Consider the following 17,124-nt stretch of genomic DNA (forward strand, 5'->3'; position numbering starts at 1 on the left):
CAGGACCTCAAGATTGAACTTCAAAGACTCTGGCAGAAACCAGTGCAGGTGGTCCCAGTGGTGATGGGCACACTGGGTGCCATGCCAAAAGATCTCAGCCAGCCTTTGGAAACAATAGACATTGACAAAATCACGATCTGCCAACTGCAAAAGGCCACCCTACTGGGATCTGCATGCATCATCTGAAAATACATCACACAGTCCTAGACACTTGGGAAGTGTTCGACTTGTGATTTTGTGATACGAAATCCAGCATATCTATCTTGTTTGCTGTGTCATAATATAATGATGATAATATTTGTTATTAATAATAGAGTAAATAATAATAATAAAAATTGTTAATAATAACAAATGTAACCATGCCCAAACTTGAATCAAGGAATATGAAATGCACTGCAGACTAATTCCACCAGAGAAGTCAGCCATAGCAGAGCATGTGATGAACCAACCCGGACACAGCATATTATTTGAGAACACAGAAATGCTGGGGAACAGGGGAATTCCAGACAAGAAACCATCAGGGCCAGCTAACACCTTCCAACAAAGGATTCCCTCAAGCAAAAAGCCAGTCAGGCTTTGAATCTGCAAGGCTATTTAATGCTAATCAAGGTGGCCAATTGCAACATTCACACTTGCCTCAAACAGGCAAGAGTTCTTTCTCCCACCCTGGACATTATTCCACAGATATATAAACCCCACTTGCTTAGTTTCTAACAGTCCTCAAAACCTCTGAGGACACCTGCCATAGATGTGGGGAAAACTTCAGGAGAGAATGCTTCTGGAACATGGCTATACAGCCCGCCAAACTCACAGTAACCCAATAATAATTTTATTTCCTACCCGCCTCTCCTCCTAGCTCGAGGCGGGTTACAATATTGCTAAAATGCATAATCAAAACACACAGTTAATCTAGAACAGCAAAGGGACAACATTGTCCCACCACCAGCTAATTCCACTGATCTGTTAGCACTATTAAATTATAGTGGTGTAGAAATGGATCTTGCAATCATAAATTGCCAAGTGTTGACACAATCATCAGCAGGCCTTTCTATCGCATGGGTGGGATTTTCTAGAAGGGTTATTGCAGGGGTCCCCAAACTAAGGCCCGGGGGCCGGATGCAGCCCTCCAAGGTCATGTACCTGGCCCCCGCCCTCAGTTTTATAACATAATATTTTTATATCATTTTTAATAATATAATATATTGCATATACATATAATATTGATAATAATATTATAATGTTATACAATATAATACTAATAGTAATACCATATAATAGTATTAATTATATGTTATATATTACATATAATATTACAGTATAGTGGTATAGTTCAATATCTATATATATAAAAGAGTGATGGCATCAGGGCAGCGGACAAAACAACAAAACTACAGGCCCCCCAACCTTGAAATTTGACAACACAACCCATCATCCACGGCTCTAGGTTGATACAACAAAAAGAAAAGAAAAATAAAGTCCTAATTAGAGGGAGAGGAATAATTGTTTTTATCCAATTGCTGCCAGTTACAAGGCTAAGTTCCGCCCACTTGGTCTCCTAGCAACCTACTCAGCCCAGGGGACAGGCACAAGAGTTTGGAGAGACCCCTAAGGGCCATCCAGCCCAACCCTTTCAACTATGCAGCAGGACACAACCCAAGCATTCACAACACATGGACAACGTATAAATACTATACAATACTACACAGGGACAGAGACCCCCTCTACCCTCACCACTTTCACAGTACACAAACAACCAAATGCATACTCAACATAAAGACAACCATACAACAGACATTCAATACCACCACTACCTCAACCATTTCTCACCAACACCACCAGACAACGCCACAGCAACGCGTGGCCGGGCACAGCTAGTAGTAATATATAATGTTGATATTGTGCTATGCTAATAATATAATGTATTGTATGTACATACAGCTGCTCTGAGTTCCCATTGGGGTGAGAAGGGCGGGATATAAATGTAATAAATAAATGTAAAAGTAAAGGTAAAGGTTTCCCCTGACGTTAAGTCTAGTTGTGTCTGACTCTGGGGGTTGGTGCTCATCTCCGTTTCTAAGCCGAAGAGCCAGCGTTGTCCACAGACACCTCCAAGGTCATGTGGCCACTGGCATGACTGCATGGAGCGCCGTTCCCGCTGGAGCAGTACCTATTGATCTACTCACATTGACATGTTTTCAAACTGCTAGGTTGGCAGGAGCTGGAGCTAACATAAATAAATAAATACATAAATGTAGTAAATGAATAAATAAATAATTTTAGACTTAGGCTCGCCCAAAGTCTGAAATAACTTGAAGGCACACAACAACAACAACAACAATCCTAATTAACTTGACTATCTCATTGGCCAGAAGCAGGCCCACACTTTCCATTGAAATTCTGATAGGTTTATATTGGTTAAGATTGTTTTCATTTTTAAATATTGTATTAATATTAGACTTAGGCTCACCCAAATTCTGAAATGACTTGAAGGCACACAACAACAACAACAACAACAACAATCCTAATTAACTTGACTATCACATTGGCCAGAAGCAGGCCCACACTTCCCATTGAAATCCTGATAGGTTTATGTTGGTTACAATTGTTTTCATTTTTAAATATTGCATTGTTCTTTCACTGTTGTTGTTTTGCACTACAAATAAGATATGTGCAGTGTGCACAGGAATTTGTTCATTTTTTTTTTCAAATGATAATTCGGCCCATCGACAGTCTCAGGATTGTGGACCAGCCCTCTGCTTTAAACGTTTGAGGACCCCTGGGTTATTGGAACCCAAATAGCCCTTTTACCCAAGAGAAAGAAAGCAACAAAGCAAAATGCAACAAAAGGGCTTTTGACTCTCGGTCTGGATTCCAACGTTCCGTGTGTGTTGTTTAACAAGAGACCGACTCATATAGAAGATGCCATTCACGTCACCCTCCTTTACAGGAAAACATCTGATCGACCAGCTGATAAACACAGTCGGCCAGTGTCAGATTGTAGCTGGAACAAGAAACGGCACTGATGTCTCCCAAAAACAAAAACAAAAAAAACTCAAGAAGCAAGTCCTAAGCAGCCAAAAAGGAAATCGCATTGAACATTTAAAGCAGCATCAAACTGCTTCATTACATCTTTATTTACAGTATTTATATTCCGCCCTTCTTTCTCACCCCGAAGGGGACTCAGGGCGGATTACAATGAACACATATATGGCAAACATTCAATGCCAACAGACAAACAACATACAGTATAGACCAGGGGTCCCCAAACTAAGGCCCGGGGGCCGGATGCGGCCCTCCGAGGTCATTTACCTGGCCCCCGCCCTCAGTTTTATAATATAATATCTTGTATATACATATAATATTGATAATAATATTATAATGTAACAATATAACACTAATAATAATACCATATAATAATATTAATTATATATTCTATATTACATATAATATTACTAATAATATTACAGTATAGTGGTATAGTTCAATATAGTAATATATAATGCTAATATTGTGCTATGCTAATAATATAATATATTGTATGTACATATAATTTGTAAGCCACTCTGAGCCCCCTTTGGGGTGAGAAGGGTGTGATACAAATGTAGTAAATAAATGCAGTAAATAATAAATAAATAAATAAATAAATAAATAAATAAATTTTAGACTTAGGCTCGCCCAAAGTCTGAAATGACTTGAAGGCACACAACAACAACAACAACAACAACAACAACCCTAATTAACTTGACTATCTCATTGGCCAGAAGCAGAACCACACTTCCCATTGAAATCCTGATAAATGTATGTTGGTAAAATTGTTTTTATTTTTAAATATTGTATTGTTCTTTCATTGTTGTTGTTGTTGTTGTTGTTGTTGTTGTTGTTGTTTTTGCACTAAAAATAAGCCATATCCAGTGTGCATCAGAATTTGTTTGTATTTTTTTTCAAATGATAATCCGGCCCCTCAACAGTCTGAAGGATTGTGGACCGGCCCTCGGCTTAAAAAGTTTGAGGAGCCCTGGTATAGACAGACACAGAGGCATTTAACTTTTTTTTTTCAGCTTCACGATTCCGGCCTCAGGGGGAGCTGTTCCTTCACTGTCCACTAGTGACTGTACTTCCTCATTCCTTGTGTTTTGCTGGCAGTTTTATGATGTTGTAGTATAAAGCAGCTTAAAGCATTGGGTACGTTTAGCTTGGAGAAGACATTTCTTTACATTGTGATCTAATTGGACTTATTGACTCTTTCACTACAACTTTGAACTACCTTTTGATTGCTTGCTTGAGTTATATCCTGCTTTGCTTAATAAAAAACCTCAAAAGACTAGCTGTGTGTCTGACTGGGTATCTATAGCAAGGTGAACTTAACCTGAGGTGCGACAGTTATCCCAATTTGGAGAAACGATATGGATGAGAGATGCCACAACAACAGGCCAGGGGTGACAAAGACCCCAGAATGGAGAGACGGTAAATCTAGCTGAGCGAGAACACTAAAGCAAAGCAGAGAGTGTTGGAAATCATTATGACACAATCTTGGCAGGAAGGGAGAAATATGAACTTTCTCTGCTACATAGTTGGATGGTGCTGAAAAGAAAAAGGCCCAGCTGAGTGAGAGATGGAAACGGAACACAACTTTTATTGGCACTTGCTCCCGACAGTTTATAATCCAGTGGCAGGGCTTGATGTACCCCAGATAGGCTCTCCTTATCCTGCCACTGTGATGGAGCAGAGCCAGCACAATACATTTGGCTGGATAAGAAAGGACAAGTCGGTGCCGCCCCTGTTCCAGATATAGAGACTGACTGGAACCACATGGGAAGTTGGAAAGAGACCTCCAGCACAGCAAAGAGTAAAAGGATAGGTTAGACGATGAGGGCCAAGTTCAAGAGAAACATCTGCTAAGTCAAGACTATTCCAGGACCTGACATCTGAACACCCACATCTGAGCCACCCTCTACACTGCCATATAATGCATCGGAGAGATTTATTTATTTATTTATTTATTACAATATTTATATCCCGCCCTTCTCACCCAACAGGGGACTCAGGGCGGCTTACAATAAAACAGACATATAAAAACAGTACAATACACTATAAATCAGTTAAAAAATTAACTTACATAAACATTCATAAAATGCATTTATAAAATATAGATAGGCGTGTACAAGTTTAAAAGACTGGGTCTGTCAGTTGAGTTCCAGCATACATAATAGTAATGAATGCTGCTGATTCTTATTCGAAAGATAGGAGCAGGAAACAAGTGGTGAGAAGAAGTCAAAGTTCAGGCCCGGCCCAACACGGCATGCTGGCCACGCCCCCGCGTTGGGTGCCACCTTCCCAGGGGCGCTATTGAGCCCCTGGGAGGCGGGGCCACACCTGGCGGAGGCGGGGCCATGTGATGCGGAGGCGGGGCCAGATCTGGCCCCGCCTCCCGCGGGGCGCGCCATGGTGCAGCCAGGCCAGGGCGCACCCCGCTGGAGGCCGGACCGGCCACGCCTCCCACGGCGCGCGCCCGCTGCAGCGGGACTCCTTTCAGGCTGCGGCCTGGAAGAACTCCTGCCGCAGCTTGGCTGGCCCCGCCTCCCGCACCGCGCACCCTAACCCCGCCTCCCACGCCACCCAGCGTGGGAGGCGGGGTTTGGGCGCAGGAGGCGGGGCCAGTCCTGGCCACGCCTCCTGCGGCGCAGGGGAGGGGGCGCAAAAAAATATTTGCGTACCCCTTTAAATTTCCTTGGGCCGGTCCTGAGTCAAAGACTCGCTCTCAAATTGGATAATGATTAAATTTCCCATGAGAACTTTGTGGGTCCTGTACTCACTAATTCTTGCAGATGTGGGATTCTGTTAAAAGTACTCCTCACTCTATTCTCATTGCGGTGTCAACGTTGCCTTTCCTCGGAAGAGGTTCCAGTTTCCAGCTCCTTTCCTTGTCTTCTGAATCCGTGCTGAGTTTCCAGTTTCAGGCGAGCTGCGGCAAGCCGCGACTCCCGAGTAGACCTTGCCTTGTTACCGCGACTTCCAATCGAGATTGACTCTGCTTTGTTTACCTTGCTTCCTTGACTTTGCTACGGGACTTTTCAAGCGGATTTGCAGTGCTTTGTTTCTCCTATTGCTTCATGGACAAACTTTGATTTCTAAAGGAAGCTATCGAGCTTCACTTGTGAATTACAAATTGGACATTGATAAATTCTTTCTGAATTGCAATAGACTATATATTATGGACTATTACTTACTCTGACTCTTCCACCATATATATATATATACTCTGCTTCAATAAACAGTTTGTGTGTTATATTAGCTCCTGCCTGGTTTTCGGGTGCTCATGCTGTCTTGGGGTACAATTATTGATTGTAATAAAGTGAACTTGAACTTGAACGAGTATGGGCGGCATTGCCAATGAGATACTTGGTGCTTTGGGTTTGCACCAGATGGTCAAACACCCTAGATCAGGGGTCCCCAAACTAAGGCCCGGGGGCCGGATGCGGCCCTCCAAGGTCATTTACCTGGCCCCCGCCCTCAGTTTTAGACTTAGGCTTGCCCAAAGTCTGAAATGACTTGAAGGCACCAACAACAACAATCCTACTTAACTTTGGCCAGACGCAGGCAAACTTCCTATTGAAATCCTGAAAGGTTTTCAGTATGTTGGTTAAAACTGTTTTTATTTTTAAATATTGTATTGTTCTTTCATTTACTAATATTGTGCTATGGTAATAATATAATATATTGTGCATACATATAATCTTGATAATAATATTATAATGTAATACAATATAATACTTATTTATTTATTTATTACAGTATTTCTACCCCCGCCCTTCTCACCCAATAGGGGACTCAGGGCGGCTAATAATAATAAGAATACAATATAATAATATTGTATAATATAATAATATTAATTATATATTATATATTAAATGTAATATTACTAATAATATTATTATGGTATAGTGGTATAGTACAATATATTAATATATAATGCTAATATTGTACTATGCTAATAATATAATATATAGGAGCCTCTGGTGGCCTAGGGGGATAAAAGCCTCGTGACTTGAAGGTTGGGTTGCTGACCTGAAGGCTGCCAGGTTCGAATCCCACCCGGGGAGAGCGCGGATGAGCTCCCTCTATCAGCTCCAGCTCCATGCGGGGACATGAGAGAAGCCTCCCACAAGGATGGCAAATACATCAAAAACATCCGGGCATCCCCTGGGCAACGTCCTTGCAGATGGCCAATTCTCTCACTCCAGAAGCAACTCCGGTTGCTCCTGACACGAAAATAATAATAATAATAATAATAATAATAATAATAATAATAATAATAATAATACTACAGCTGGACAACATCAAGCATGAACATGTGAAAACTGTGGTCAGCAAAGAATACACACAAAGGGTCAGAAAAATTCTCAAAAGCAAGCTCAATGGAGGCAACACCATCAAGGCCATAAACACCTGGGCCATACCTGTCATAAGATATACTGCTGGCATCATAAACTGGACACAGATGGAACTGGACAATTTGGAAAGAAAAACAAGAAAACTCATGACCATTCATCATTCACTGCACCCTCGCAGTGATGTTGACCGGCTATATCTGCCTAGAAGATCAGGGGGCAGAGGACTCTTACAAGTCAAACAAGCAGTCAAAGAAGAAGAACATGCCCTGGCAGAATATGTCAAGCAAAGTGAAGAACCTGCTTTGATTGAAGTCAAAAATCAGAAACTCCTCAAAGCACAGCAGACAAAAAACCAGTACAAGAAAACTGCACTACAAACTAGAGCTGACAGCTGGCACAACAAAACATTGCATGGAAAGTTCCTTGACAAAATTGAAGGAAAAGCTGATAAGGAGAAGACCTGGCTCTGGCTCACGAATGGGACCCTGAAGAAGGAGACAGAAGGCCTGATCCTTGCAGCCCAGGAGCAAGACATCAGGACAAAGGCAATTCAGGCCAAGATCGAAAAATCAGCTGATGACCCAAAATGCAGACTGTGCAAGGAAACCGACGAAACCATGGATCATATCCTCAGCTGCTGTAAGAAAATTGCACAGACAGACTACAAACAGAGGCACAACTATGTGGCCCAAAGGATTCATTGGAACTTATGCCTCAAGTACCACCTCCCAGCAGCAAAGAACTGGTGGGATCACAAACCTGCAAAAGTATTGGAAAATGAGCACGCAAAGATACTGTGGGACTTCCGAATCCAGACTGACAAAGTTCTGGAACACAACACACCAGACATCACAGTTGTGGAAAAGAACAAGGTTTGGATCATTGATGTTGCCATCCCAGTTGACAGTCGCATTGACGAAAAACAACAGGAAAAACTCAGCCGCTCTCAGGACCTCAAGATTGAACTTCAAAGCCTCTGGCAGAAACCAGTGCAGGTGGTCCCGGTGGTGATGGGCACATTGGGTGCCGTGCCAAAAGATCTCAGCCGGCATTTGGAAACAATAGACATTGACAAAATCACGATCTGCCAACTGCAAAAGGCCACCCTACTGGGATCTGCACACATCATCCGAAAATACATCACACAGTCCTAGACACTTGGGAAGTGTTCGACTTGTGGTTTTGCGAAACGAAATCCAGCATATCTATCTTGTTTGCTGTGCCATACAACGTTGTTGTGTTGATAATAATAATAATAATAATAATAATAATAATAATAATAATAATAATAATAATATATTGTATGTACATACAACTTGTAAGCCACTCTGAGTCTCCTTTGGGTTGAGAGAGGGTGGGGGTATAAATGTAGCAAATAAATAAATAAATAATTGTTGTTAGGTGGGGTTTGCACTACAAATAAGATATGTGCAGTGTGCATAGGAATTTGTTTTTTTTTCTTTTTCCAAATGATAATTTGGCCCCTCAACAATCTGAGGGACCATGAACCGGCCCTGAGGACCCCTGCCCTAGATAGTAGAAGATTCCCTGTTGTGAAATGCACAGGAGTGAAAGTGCTCTTTTGTTGCAATCTGCATTCTGTATCTTTGGACATATTTCGGTATGTCGCAAAGGCACGAGATGTGCATCGGGTTCAGTTGTGCGTCACAGCAGAGCCTTGCTGAATCCAAATGTTGCAAAACTGTTCCATCCTACTGACTGCAGATGCAAATCTACTTTGTTCTTGTGAGCATTCAAGCTGTTCCCAACATATATGGCCCTAAGGCAGTGCTTCTCAACCTGGGGTCCCCAGATGTTTTGGCCTTCAGCTCCCAGAAATCCTAACAGCTAGTAAACTGGCTGGGATTTCTGGGAGTTGTAGGCCAAAAAACCTGGGGGACCACAGGTTGAGAACCACTGCTATCTTGGGGTTGGTTTTCTTGGCAATATCTGTGAATTTCCATAGCAGAAGAAGGATTTGAACCCAGTTCTTCCGAGTCCTAGTCCAGCACTCAAACCAACATAACAGCAACCCGTTGTTGAGTATCAATGCAGCAAAACTAATCCAAATTTACAACATACAGATGTAAGTCCACTGATGAAGACATAAATCCTCAGGCAAATCCCCATCTATATTCTAAATCTGCACAATAAAATAAGGTGTTTATGCCCTATTTTATTTTTTGGTTATTTAATATTTAATGTTTATTTTACTGAAGTGATATTTGTCTTTACTGTTCGAATGTAGCACAAATCCTATGTAAAATCATACTATGTATTTTTGACATTAATATTGAAATCTGAAATATATACAGAAAGTACTGTATATACTCGAGTATAAGCCTAGTTTTCCAGCCCTTTTTTTAAGACTGAAAAAGCTCCCCTCGGCTTATACTCGGGTGAGGTTCCTGGATGGCTTATATTTGGGTCAGCTTATACTCGAGAATATATGGTACATTTATTATTTTTCTCTATTATGATTGGTATTACAGTAGAGTCTCACTTATCCAACTCTCGCTTATCCAGCGTTCTGGATTATCCAACGCATTTTTGTAGTCAATGTTTTTAAAAAATCTTGATATTTTGGTGCTAAGTTCGTAAATACAGTAATTACTACATAGCATTACTGTATATTGAACTACTTTTTCTGTCAAATTTGTTGTCTAACATGATGTTTTGGTGCTTAATTTGTAAAATCATAACCTAATTTGATGTTTAATAGGCTTTTCCTTAATCCCTCCTTATTATCCAACATATTCGCTTATCCAACGTTCTGCCGGTCCGTTTATGTTGGATAAGTGAGACTCTACTGTATTACATTTATTATTTTTTCTATTATTATTGGTATTATTACATTTATTATTTTTCTCTATTATTGTTGCTACTATTACATTTATTTCACTCTATTTTTATTATTATTATTATTAATACATTTATTATTTCACTCTGATCTTATTATTATTGCATTTATTATTTTACTCTATTTATTATTACTTGTATTATTTTCCTGTATTTATTATTATTATTATCACATGTATTATTTTACTCTGTTATTATTAAAAGGAAGCACATTTACATTGAAGAAGATGAGAATAATGATTGGATCAGAGTTGGACAGACTTATTTTAAATTTGAGCTTTATGTAAATATTCAAAAACATTTAACCTACTGATGCCTCAATAAATGTAATTTTATTGGTATCGATTTTTATTTCTGAAATTTACCAGCCTCGGCTTATACTGGAGTCAATGTTTTCCCAGTTTATTTTTTGTGGTAAAATTAGATGCCTCAGCTTATATTCGGGTCGGCTTATACTCGAGTATATACGGTAATTGAGAACATGCACTGATATACACTGCTATGCCATGTTTTGATCCCAGATGTAAAGTTACAAAAAACTCTACCACCTCGGCTTATATTCAGATCGGCTTATACTTGAGTATATACGGTATATATATTTTGTGTTTTACAAAAATGAAATGGCCTGCATTGAACAAGCAGAATTGGAGACCACTTCTGGGATTTTGGATGTGAGCTGATTTTTCAACCTGTCAAACCAGGTGTTGGTCATTCCTCCTAATGGAACCAGGTGCCGTATATGAAGAAATTGTTAAGAAAAGGCTTCTTTTGCAACTCTATGGAAGCAAAAGATGTCTGAGACCCTTTTATTCTTGTTTTCAGAAGGGTTTTAGTATGTAGCTGACATCATTTATGCTTCTCCTCTTCCTTGGTTTTAAATATAAAAAGGAAGAAGGAAGGGAAGGAAGAAAAAAGTAATTTGGAATTTATTTTTCCATGCACTTTCATGGGTATGAACTCAACTTCGTTGGATGCCGTACTGAACAGTATCAAGACCACAGGTAAAAAGCATATTATTTATCCAATTGTGGGAATGGGATAGACCAGGGGTCCTCAAACTTTTTAAGCCGAGGGCCGGTCCACAATCCTTCAGACTGTTGAGGGGCCGGATTATCATTTGGAAAAAATACAAACAAATTCCGATGCATACTGCATTTGTCTTATTTGCAGTGCAAAAACAACAACAACAACAATGAAAGAACAATACAATATTTAAAATTAAAAACAATTTTAACCAACATATATTTATCAGGATTTCAATGGGAAGTGTGGTCCTGCTTCTGGCCAATGAGATAGTCAAGTTAATTAGGGTTGTTGTTGTTGTTGTTGTTGTTGTCGTTGTTGTGTGCCTTCAAGTCATTTCAGATTTTGGGTGAGCCTAAGTCTAAAATTTATTTATTATTTATTGACTGCATTTATTGACTACATTTGTATCACACCCTTCTCACCCCAAAGGGGACTCAGAGTGGCTTACAAATTATATGTACATACAATATATTATATTATTAGCATAGCACAATATTAGCATTATATATTACTACTAGCTGTGCCCGGCCACGCGTTGCTGTGGCAAAGTGGTGGTGGTATCGGTTAAAACTTGTTGTGGAATTTTTATTTGAGGTTATTTGTATTTTTTTAAATTAATTTTATTGTCACTTATCTTTTTTATTTATTATATTTTATTATTTTGTTGTATTATTTTTAGTCATTTTGTTATAGTATTTTATTGTATTAATTATTTTAGTGTTTTTTATAATTTTTTATTGTATTATTTGTATTTATTTTTTTATCATTATTTTATTAACACTGGGCTGAGTGGGTTGCTAGGAGACCAAGTGGGTGGAGCTTAGCCTTGTAACTGGCAGCAATTGGATAAAAACTATTATTCCTCTCCCTCTAATTAGGAATTTATTTTTCTTTTCTTTTTGTTGTATCAACCTAGAGGCATGATGAGGGGTTGTGATGTCAATTTTCGAGGTTGTGGGGTGTTTACTTTTGTTGTTTTGTCCGCTGCCATGATGCCATCACTCTTTTATATATATAGATATTGAACTATACCACTATACTGTAATATTATTAGTAACATTATATGTAATATAGAATATATAATTAATATTATTATATGGTATTATTATTAGTGTTATATTGTATTACATTATAATATTATTATCAACATTATATGTATATACAATATATTATATTATAAAACTGAGGGCGGGGGCCAGGTATATGACCTCGGAGGGCTGCATCCGGCCCCCGGGCCTTAGTTTGGGGACCCCTGGGATAGACTATAGTAGAGCCAATGTGATCTTAAATGAATCTATTGCACTTTATCTATTTAAAATTTGTAACTCATAATGTGCACCTTGCTTATCCGCTATTGCAACCTCATTGTTTTTAATTCGCTGTTTAATACCGTGTTGTGTTTTTTCGGGTGTTGTGTATATATTATTATTGTTTTTATTATTCTTCTTTGATGTTTTATATTTTATTTTATCATTGTTTTGTATCTAATTTTGCTGTGAGCCGCCCCGAGTCCCCTTCGGGGGAGATGGAGGTGGGATATAAATAAACTTATTATTATTATTGTTATTATTATTATTATAATCGAAAGGTTGATTTTGTTTTAAATATGGACTCTGTTGAATATCCATGTTGGCTCAAGGATTGCAGGGGATTCAAGCCCAATCCAAGATTTTATCATTATATTTTGTATGTGATTTTTTTTAATGACTTGCTTTTTTAATGACTTGTTTGATCAGTTTTATCTATATATATAAAAGAGTGATGGCATCACGGCGACCCACAAAACAACAAAACTACAGGCCCCCCCAACCTCGAAATTTGACAACACAACCCATCATCCACGCCTCTAGGTTGATACAACAAAAAGAAAAGAAAAATAAAGTCCTAATTAGAGGGAGAGGAATAACTGTTTTTATCCAATTGCTGCCAGTTAGAAGGCTAAGCTCCTCCAACTTGGTCTTCTAGCAACCCAATAAAAATAATAAAAAACACTAAAAATTAATACAATAAAATACTATAATAACAGAAAATAACTAAAAATAATACAAGAAAATAATAAAATATAATAAATAAAAATATAACTTACAATAAAATTAATAAAATAATGCAAATAACGTCAAATTAAAATTACACAACAATTTTTAACCAATACCACCCCCACTTTGCCACAGCAACGCGTGGCCGGGCACAGCTAGTTGCTTTATAAAACTTTATTTATATACCGCCCTATCTCCCAGATGGGACTCAGGGTGGTTTACAGTCATAAAAGCAACACAAACATTACATAACAACATAATACACATTATTAAACAAAGTAAAATAATACAATTATAACAATAAATCACACTTACATGACCAGATCAAGGGGATGGGAACCATAAACCCAATATATTGAAATGTATCATTTTAGGCTAGGGAAATCTTGTGCAATATATTCTTTGTTTTTATATTGTTGATGACTGGGCTTGGCCCCATGTAAGCCGCCCCAAGTCCCTTTGGGTAGATGGGGCGGAGTATAAAAATAACATAAAAATTATTATTATTATTATTATTATTATTATTATTATTATTATTATTATTATAGTCATAATCCAACGTTGTAAATATAACACCAGGCTGGTCCCTAATAACATTGATATACAGTAAAGTCTCACTTATCCAACATAAACGAGCCGGCAGAACATTGGCTAAGCAAAAATGTTGGACAATAAGGAGGGATTTCAGAAAAGCCTATTAAATGTCAAATTACGTTATGGTTTTACCAATTAAGCACCAAAACATAATGTTTTATAACAAGCCTGCCACTTGTTTGGGAGTGTGGCTGCACTTGTGTTGTTGTTGGGCATGTTGGCCCGCTGCACATTGCTACCTAGAGCAATGATGGGCAACCTTTTGTATTTGGTGTGTCAAAATTCACCAAAAAACCTAGCATGACTTGGGTGGTGTGACACTTGAGAAAAAAAACCCATAATTTCCCAATATGTATAGTTTAAATAACAAAAATGTATAATTGCAATATATAACTGTATTTAATAAATCAAAAACTATTTACTACCATTATTTCCATGTACAACGATCTATGGTACCTCTTGCAGTTTCCACGCTGATTTCTCTCTATTCTAGTCTCAATGTAGTCATGAATAATAAATAATATTATTCATTAATAATAATATTCATTAATATTTAGAAAAGCCTTAAAAACATGGCTATGTGCCCAGGCTTTTAACGAATAAATGATAAAGACGACCCAGACTGTTATATGGATGAAGTAGGAGGATATTGGACAAACAGATTTTAAGCATATGTTTTATGTTTTATATTTTATACAGTATTTAACTGGTTGTAATACTTTTTTATATGTTGTTGTTTTAATGATGTGTCGGCAACAAATTGTTGCCAATTGTACGCTGCCCTGAGTTCCTTCGGGTGAGAAGGGCGGGATAGAAATATTGGAAATAAATAAATAAATAACTACAGTAGAGTCTCACTTATCCAACATAAACAGGCCGGCAGAACCTTGGATAAGCGAATATGTTAAATAATAAGGAGAGATTTAGAAGAAGCCTATTAAACATCAAATTAGGTTATGATTTTACAAATTAAGCACCAAAACATCATGTTAGACAACGAATTTGGCAGAAAAAGGAGTTCAATACGCAGTAATGCTACATAGTAATTACTGTATTTACGAATTTAGCACCAAAATATCACAATGTATTAAAAACATTGACTACAAAAATGCGTTGGATAATCCAGAATGTTGGATAAGCGAGTGTTGGATAAGTGAGACTCTACTGTAATATAATAGTAATAATATGATAATATACTACAATAATAATAGAATTATATATATATATATATATATATACACACACACACACACACACACTAGCTGTGCCCAGCCACACGTTGCTGTGGCGAAGTCTGGTGGTATGGTAAATAAAGTATTGAGGAATTGGTGGTAGTTAAGGTCAAGGGTAAAGGTTTTCTCCTGACATTAAGTCCAGTTGTGTCTGACTGCACACTGAAGTGGATTATATGGCAGTGTGGAGTCAAGATCATCCAGTTCAAAGCAGATAATATAAGATTATAAATGGGTTATATAGCTGTGTGGAAGGACCTTGAGTCTACACTGCCATATAATCCAGTCCAAATCTGATAATCTGTTTTTTGTAAGCAGTGTGGAAGAGGCCTATGTGAGGCCTAACTCTGCCTGTCCCCTGGGCTGCGTGGGTTGCTAGGAGACCAAGTGGGCGGAGCTTAGCCTTTTAAATGGCAGCAATTGGATAAAAACAATTATTCCTCTCCCTCTAATTAGGACTTTATTTTTCTTTCCTTTTTGTTGTATGAACGTAGAGGCATGGATGAGGGGTTGTGCTGCCAAGTTTAGTGTTTCTGGGATGTGTAGTTTTGTTGTTTTGTCCTAGGCCGAAATATCATTACCCTTTTATATATATAGATATATATATATATAAATGTAATGTGCATAATTTCCATGGACTAAACAACAAAACCACTGGACCAAATTACACCAAATTTGGCCTCAAAAGACACAGTTATCCAATCAATCTGCATGCGGCAGCGTGTCAACAAAAATGGCTAGGGTTGTTGTATATCTTTCAAGCTGTGTGGCCATGTTCCAGAAGTATTCTCTCCTGACGTTTCGCCCACATCTATGGCAGGCATCCTCAGAGGTTGTGAGGTATGGAAATGGCTAGGCGTGTCAGTGCTGACATGTGTGTCATAGGTTGGCCATCACTTACATAGAGAAACTGTTGTGGATCCGGGTGGGAGGCCGACTGCGTTGGATAATACAAAACAGATGAGCGAAGGTTGGATAAGCGAGACTCTACTGTAGATGTTTTATGAAAAGAAATATTACTCCGTAAAATGGCTGGAATGATAATGAGACTCAGGTTTCATTTCGAGTTTTAAGGTCATTTTGGAGCAACTGTGTCACGTAACTTTTCTCCAAATTGTTTTTTTTTTTTTATAAGCAGCCTGGGAACTGGAGCTCTTTGGCAAATGCTAGCTGAATTATATCTTTCGATGAGAAAATGAGATTAAAATAGGTTTACTGACTAACTGATTCCCAGGCAATTATGGTTTTGCTGGCGAAGAAACAGCAGCCGACATCTCCTTCTGGGTTTGTGTGATGACCCATGGGCCTTGTAGTCCTGCTCAGGACATTGTAATTCCTGATGAAGATGAAAACTTGGGTTTTTTACCTTCCCAGTCTGAACTGGATTCCTCTCAGCCAGATCTTTCCCAGGCAGATCTGGGAACCTTGCACCTGCAAGAAAGTTGTCTCCCAGAAGTATGTCAAACAAGCCCAGAGCCTACTTCTCCCGTATTCTTGCGCCGGGAGTTTTGTAAACAACAGAGAAGTTTGGATTCAGCTTCGCGCAGGAGTGCGAGGATTGCAGCTAAGAATGTGGCCAATTAAGACTGCTTCTCGTGAGAATCTTTGGGGAGTCTCACATCTGGTCTCAGAGTTTAGCTTTCGGTTCTGATTCCCAGAGAACTGCTTCGGCGGGAAAGCTAGACTCTATTTAGGTGTTTTACCCGCGTAGTAACTTCGCGGAGTCAATTCGTCAGCCTACGGAGCGAGTTGTGTCTGGACAGCGCGCTCCGGTTCAAGCCTCGCTCCTGCTCAAGCCTTGCCTTGCTATCCAGCCTTCGCCTTGCTTCCCAGCCTTTGTTTATCTACGGACTTTGCCTTGTTTCCCAGGATCAATCCTTGCCTTGTTCCACGGATTTATCAAGTTATTCCACGGACCTTGTTCTTGTTCTTAGTTACCTTGTTCCACGTTCAAGCCTTGTTTTAAGTATCAAGTTACTTCCTAGC

The 17,124-nt window shown here is 38.8% G+C and overlaps 1 protein-coding gene across 1 annotated transcript in view; it reads left to right on the forward strand.

The window, feature by feature from the left end:
* The first annotated feature begins 11,005 nt into the window (after positions 1 to 11,005).
* necab2 (N-terminal EF-hand calcium binding protein 2) overlaps positions 11,006 to 17,124 on the forward strand; it is a 199,692-nt gene continuing 193,573 nt past the window's right edge. The window contains exon 1 of the mRNA XM_062961520.1: positions 11,006 to 11,251. Coding sequence (XP_062817590.1) covers positions 11,187 to 11,251 — 65 coding nt within the window. The 5' untranslated portion in view covers positions 11,006 to 11,186. The remainder of the gene's footprint in view (positions 11,252 to 17,124) is intronic.

Source organism: Anolis carolinensis, unplaced genomic scaffold, assembly GCF_035594765.1.
Source record: "Anolis carolinensis isolate JA03-04 unplaced genomic scaffold, rAnoCar3.1.pri scaffold_9, whole genome shotgun sequence".
NCBI classification, from domain to species: domain Eukaryota; kingdom Metazoa; phylum Chordata; class Lepidosauria; order Squamata; family Dactyloidae; genus Anolis; species Anolis carolinensis.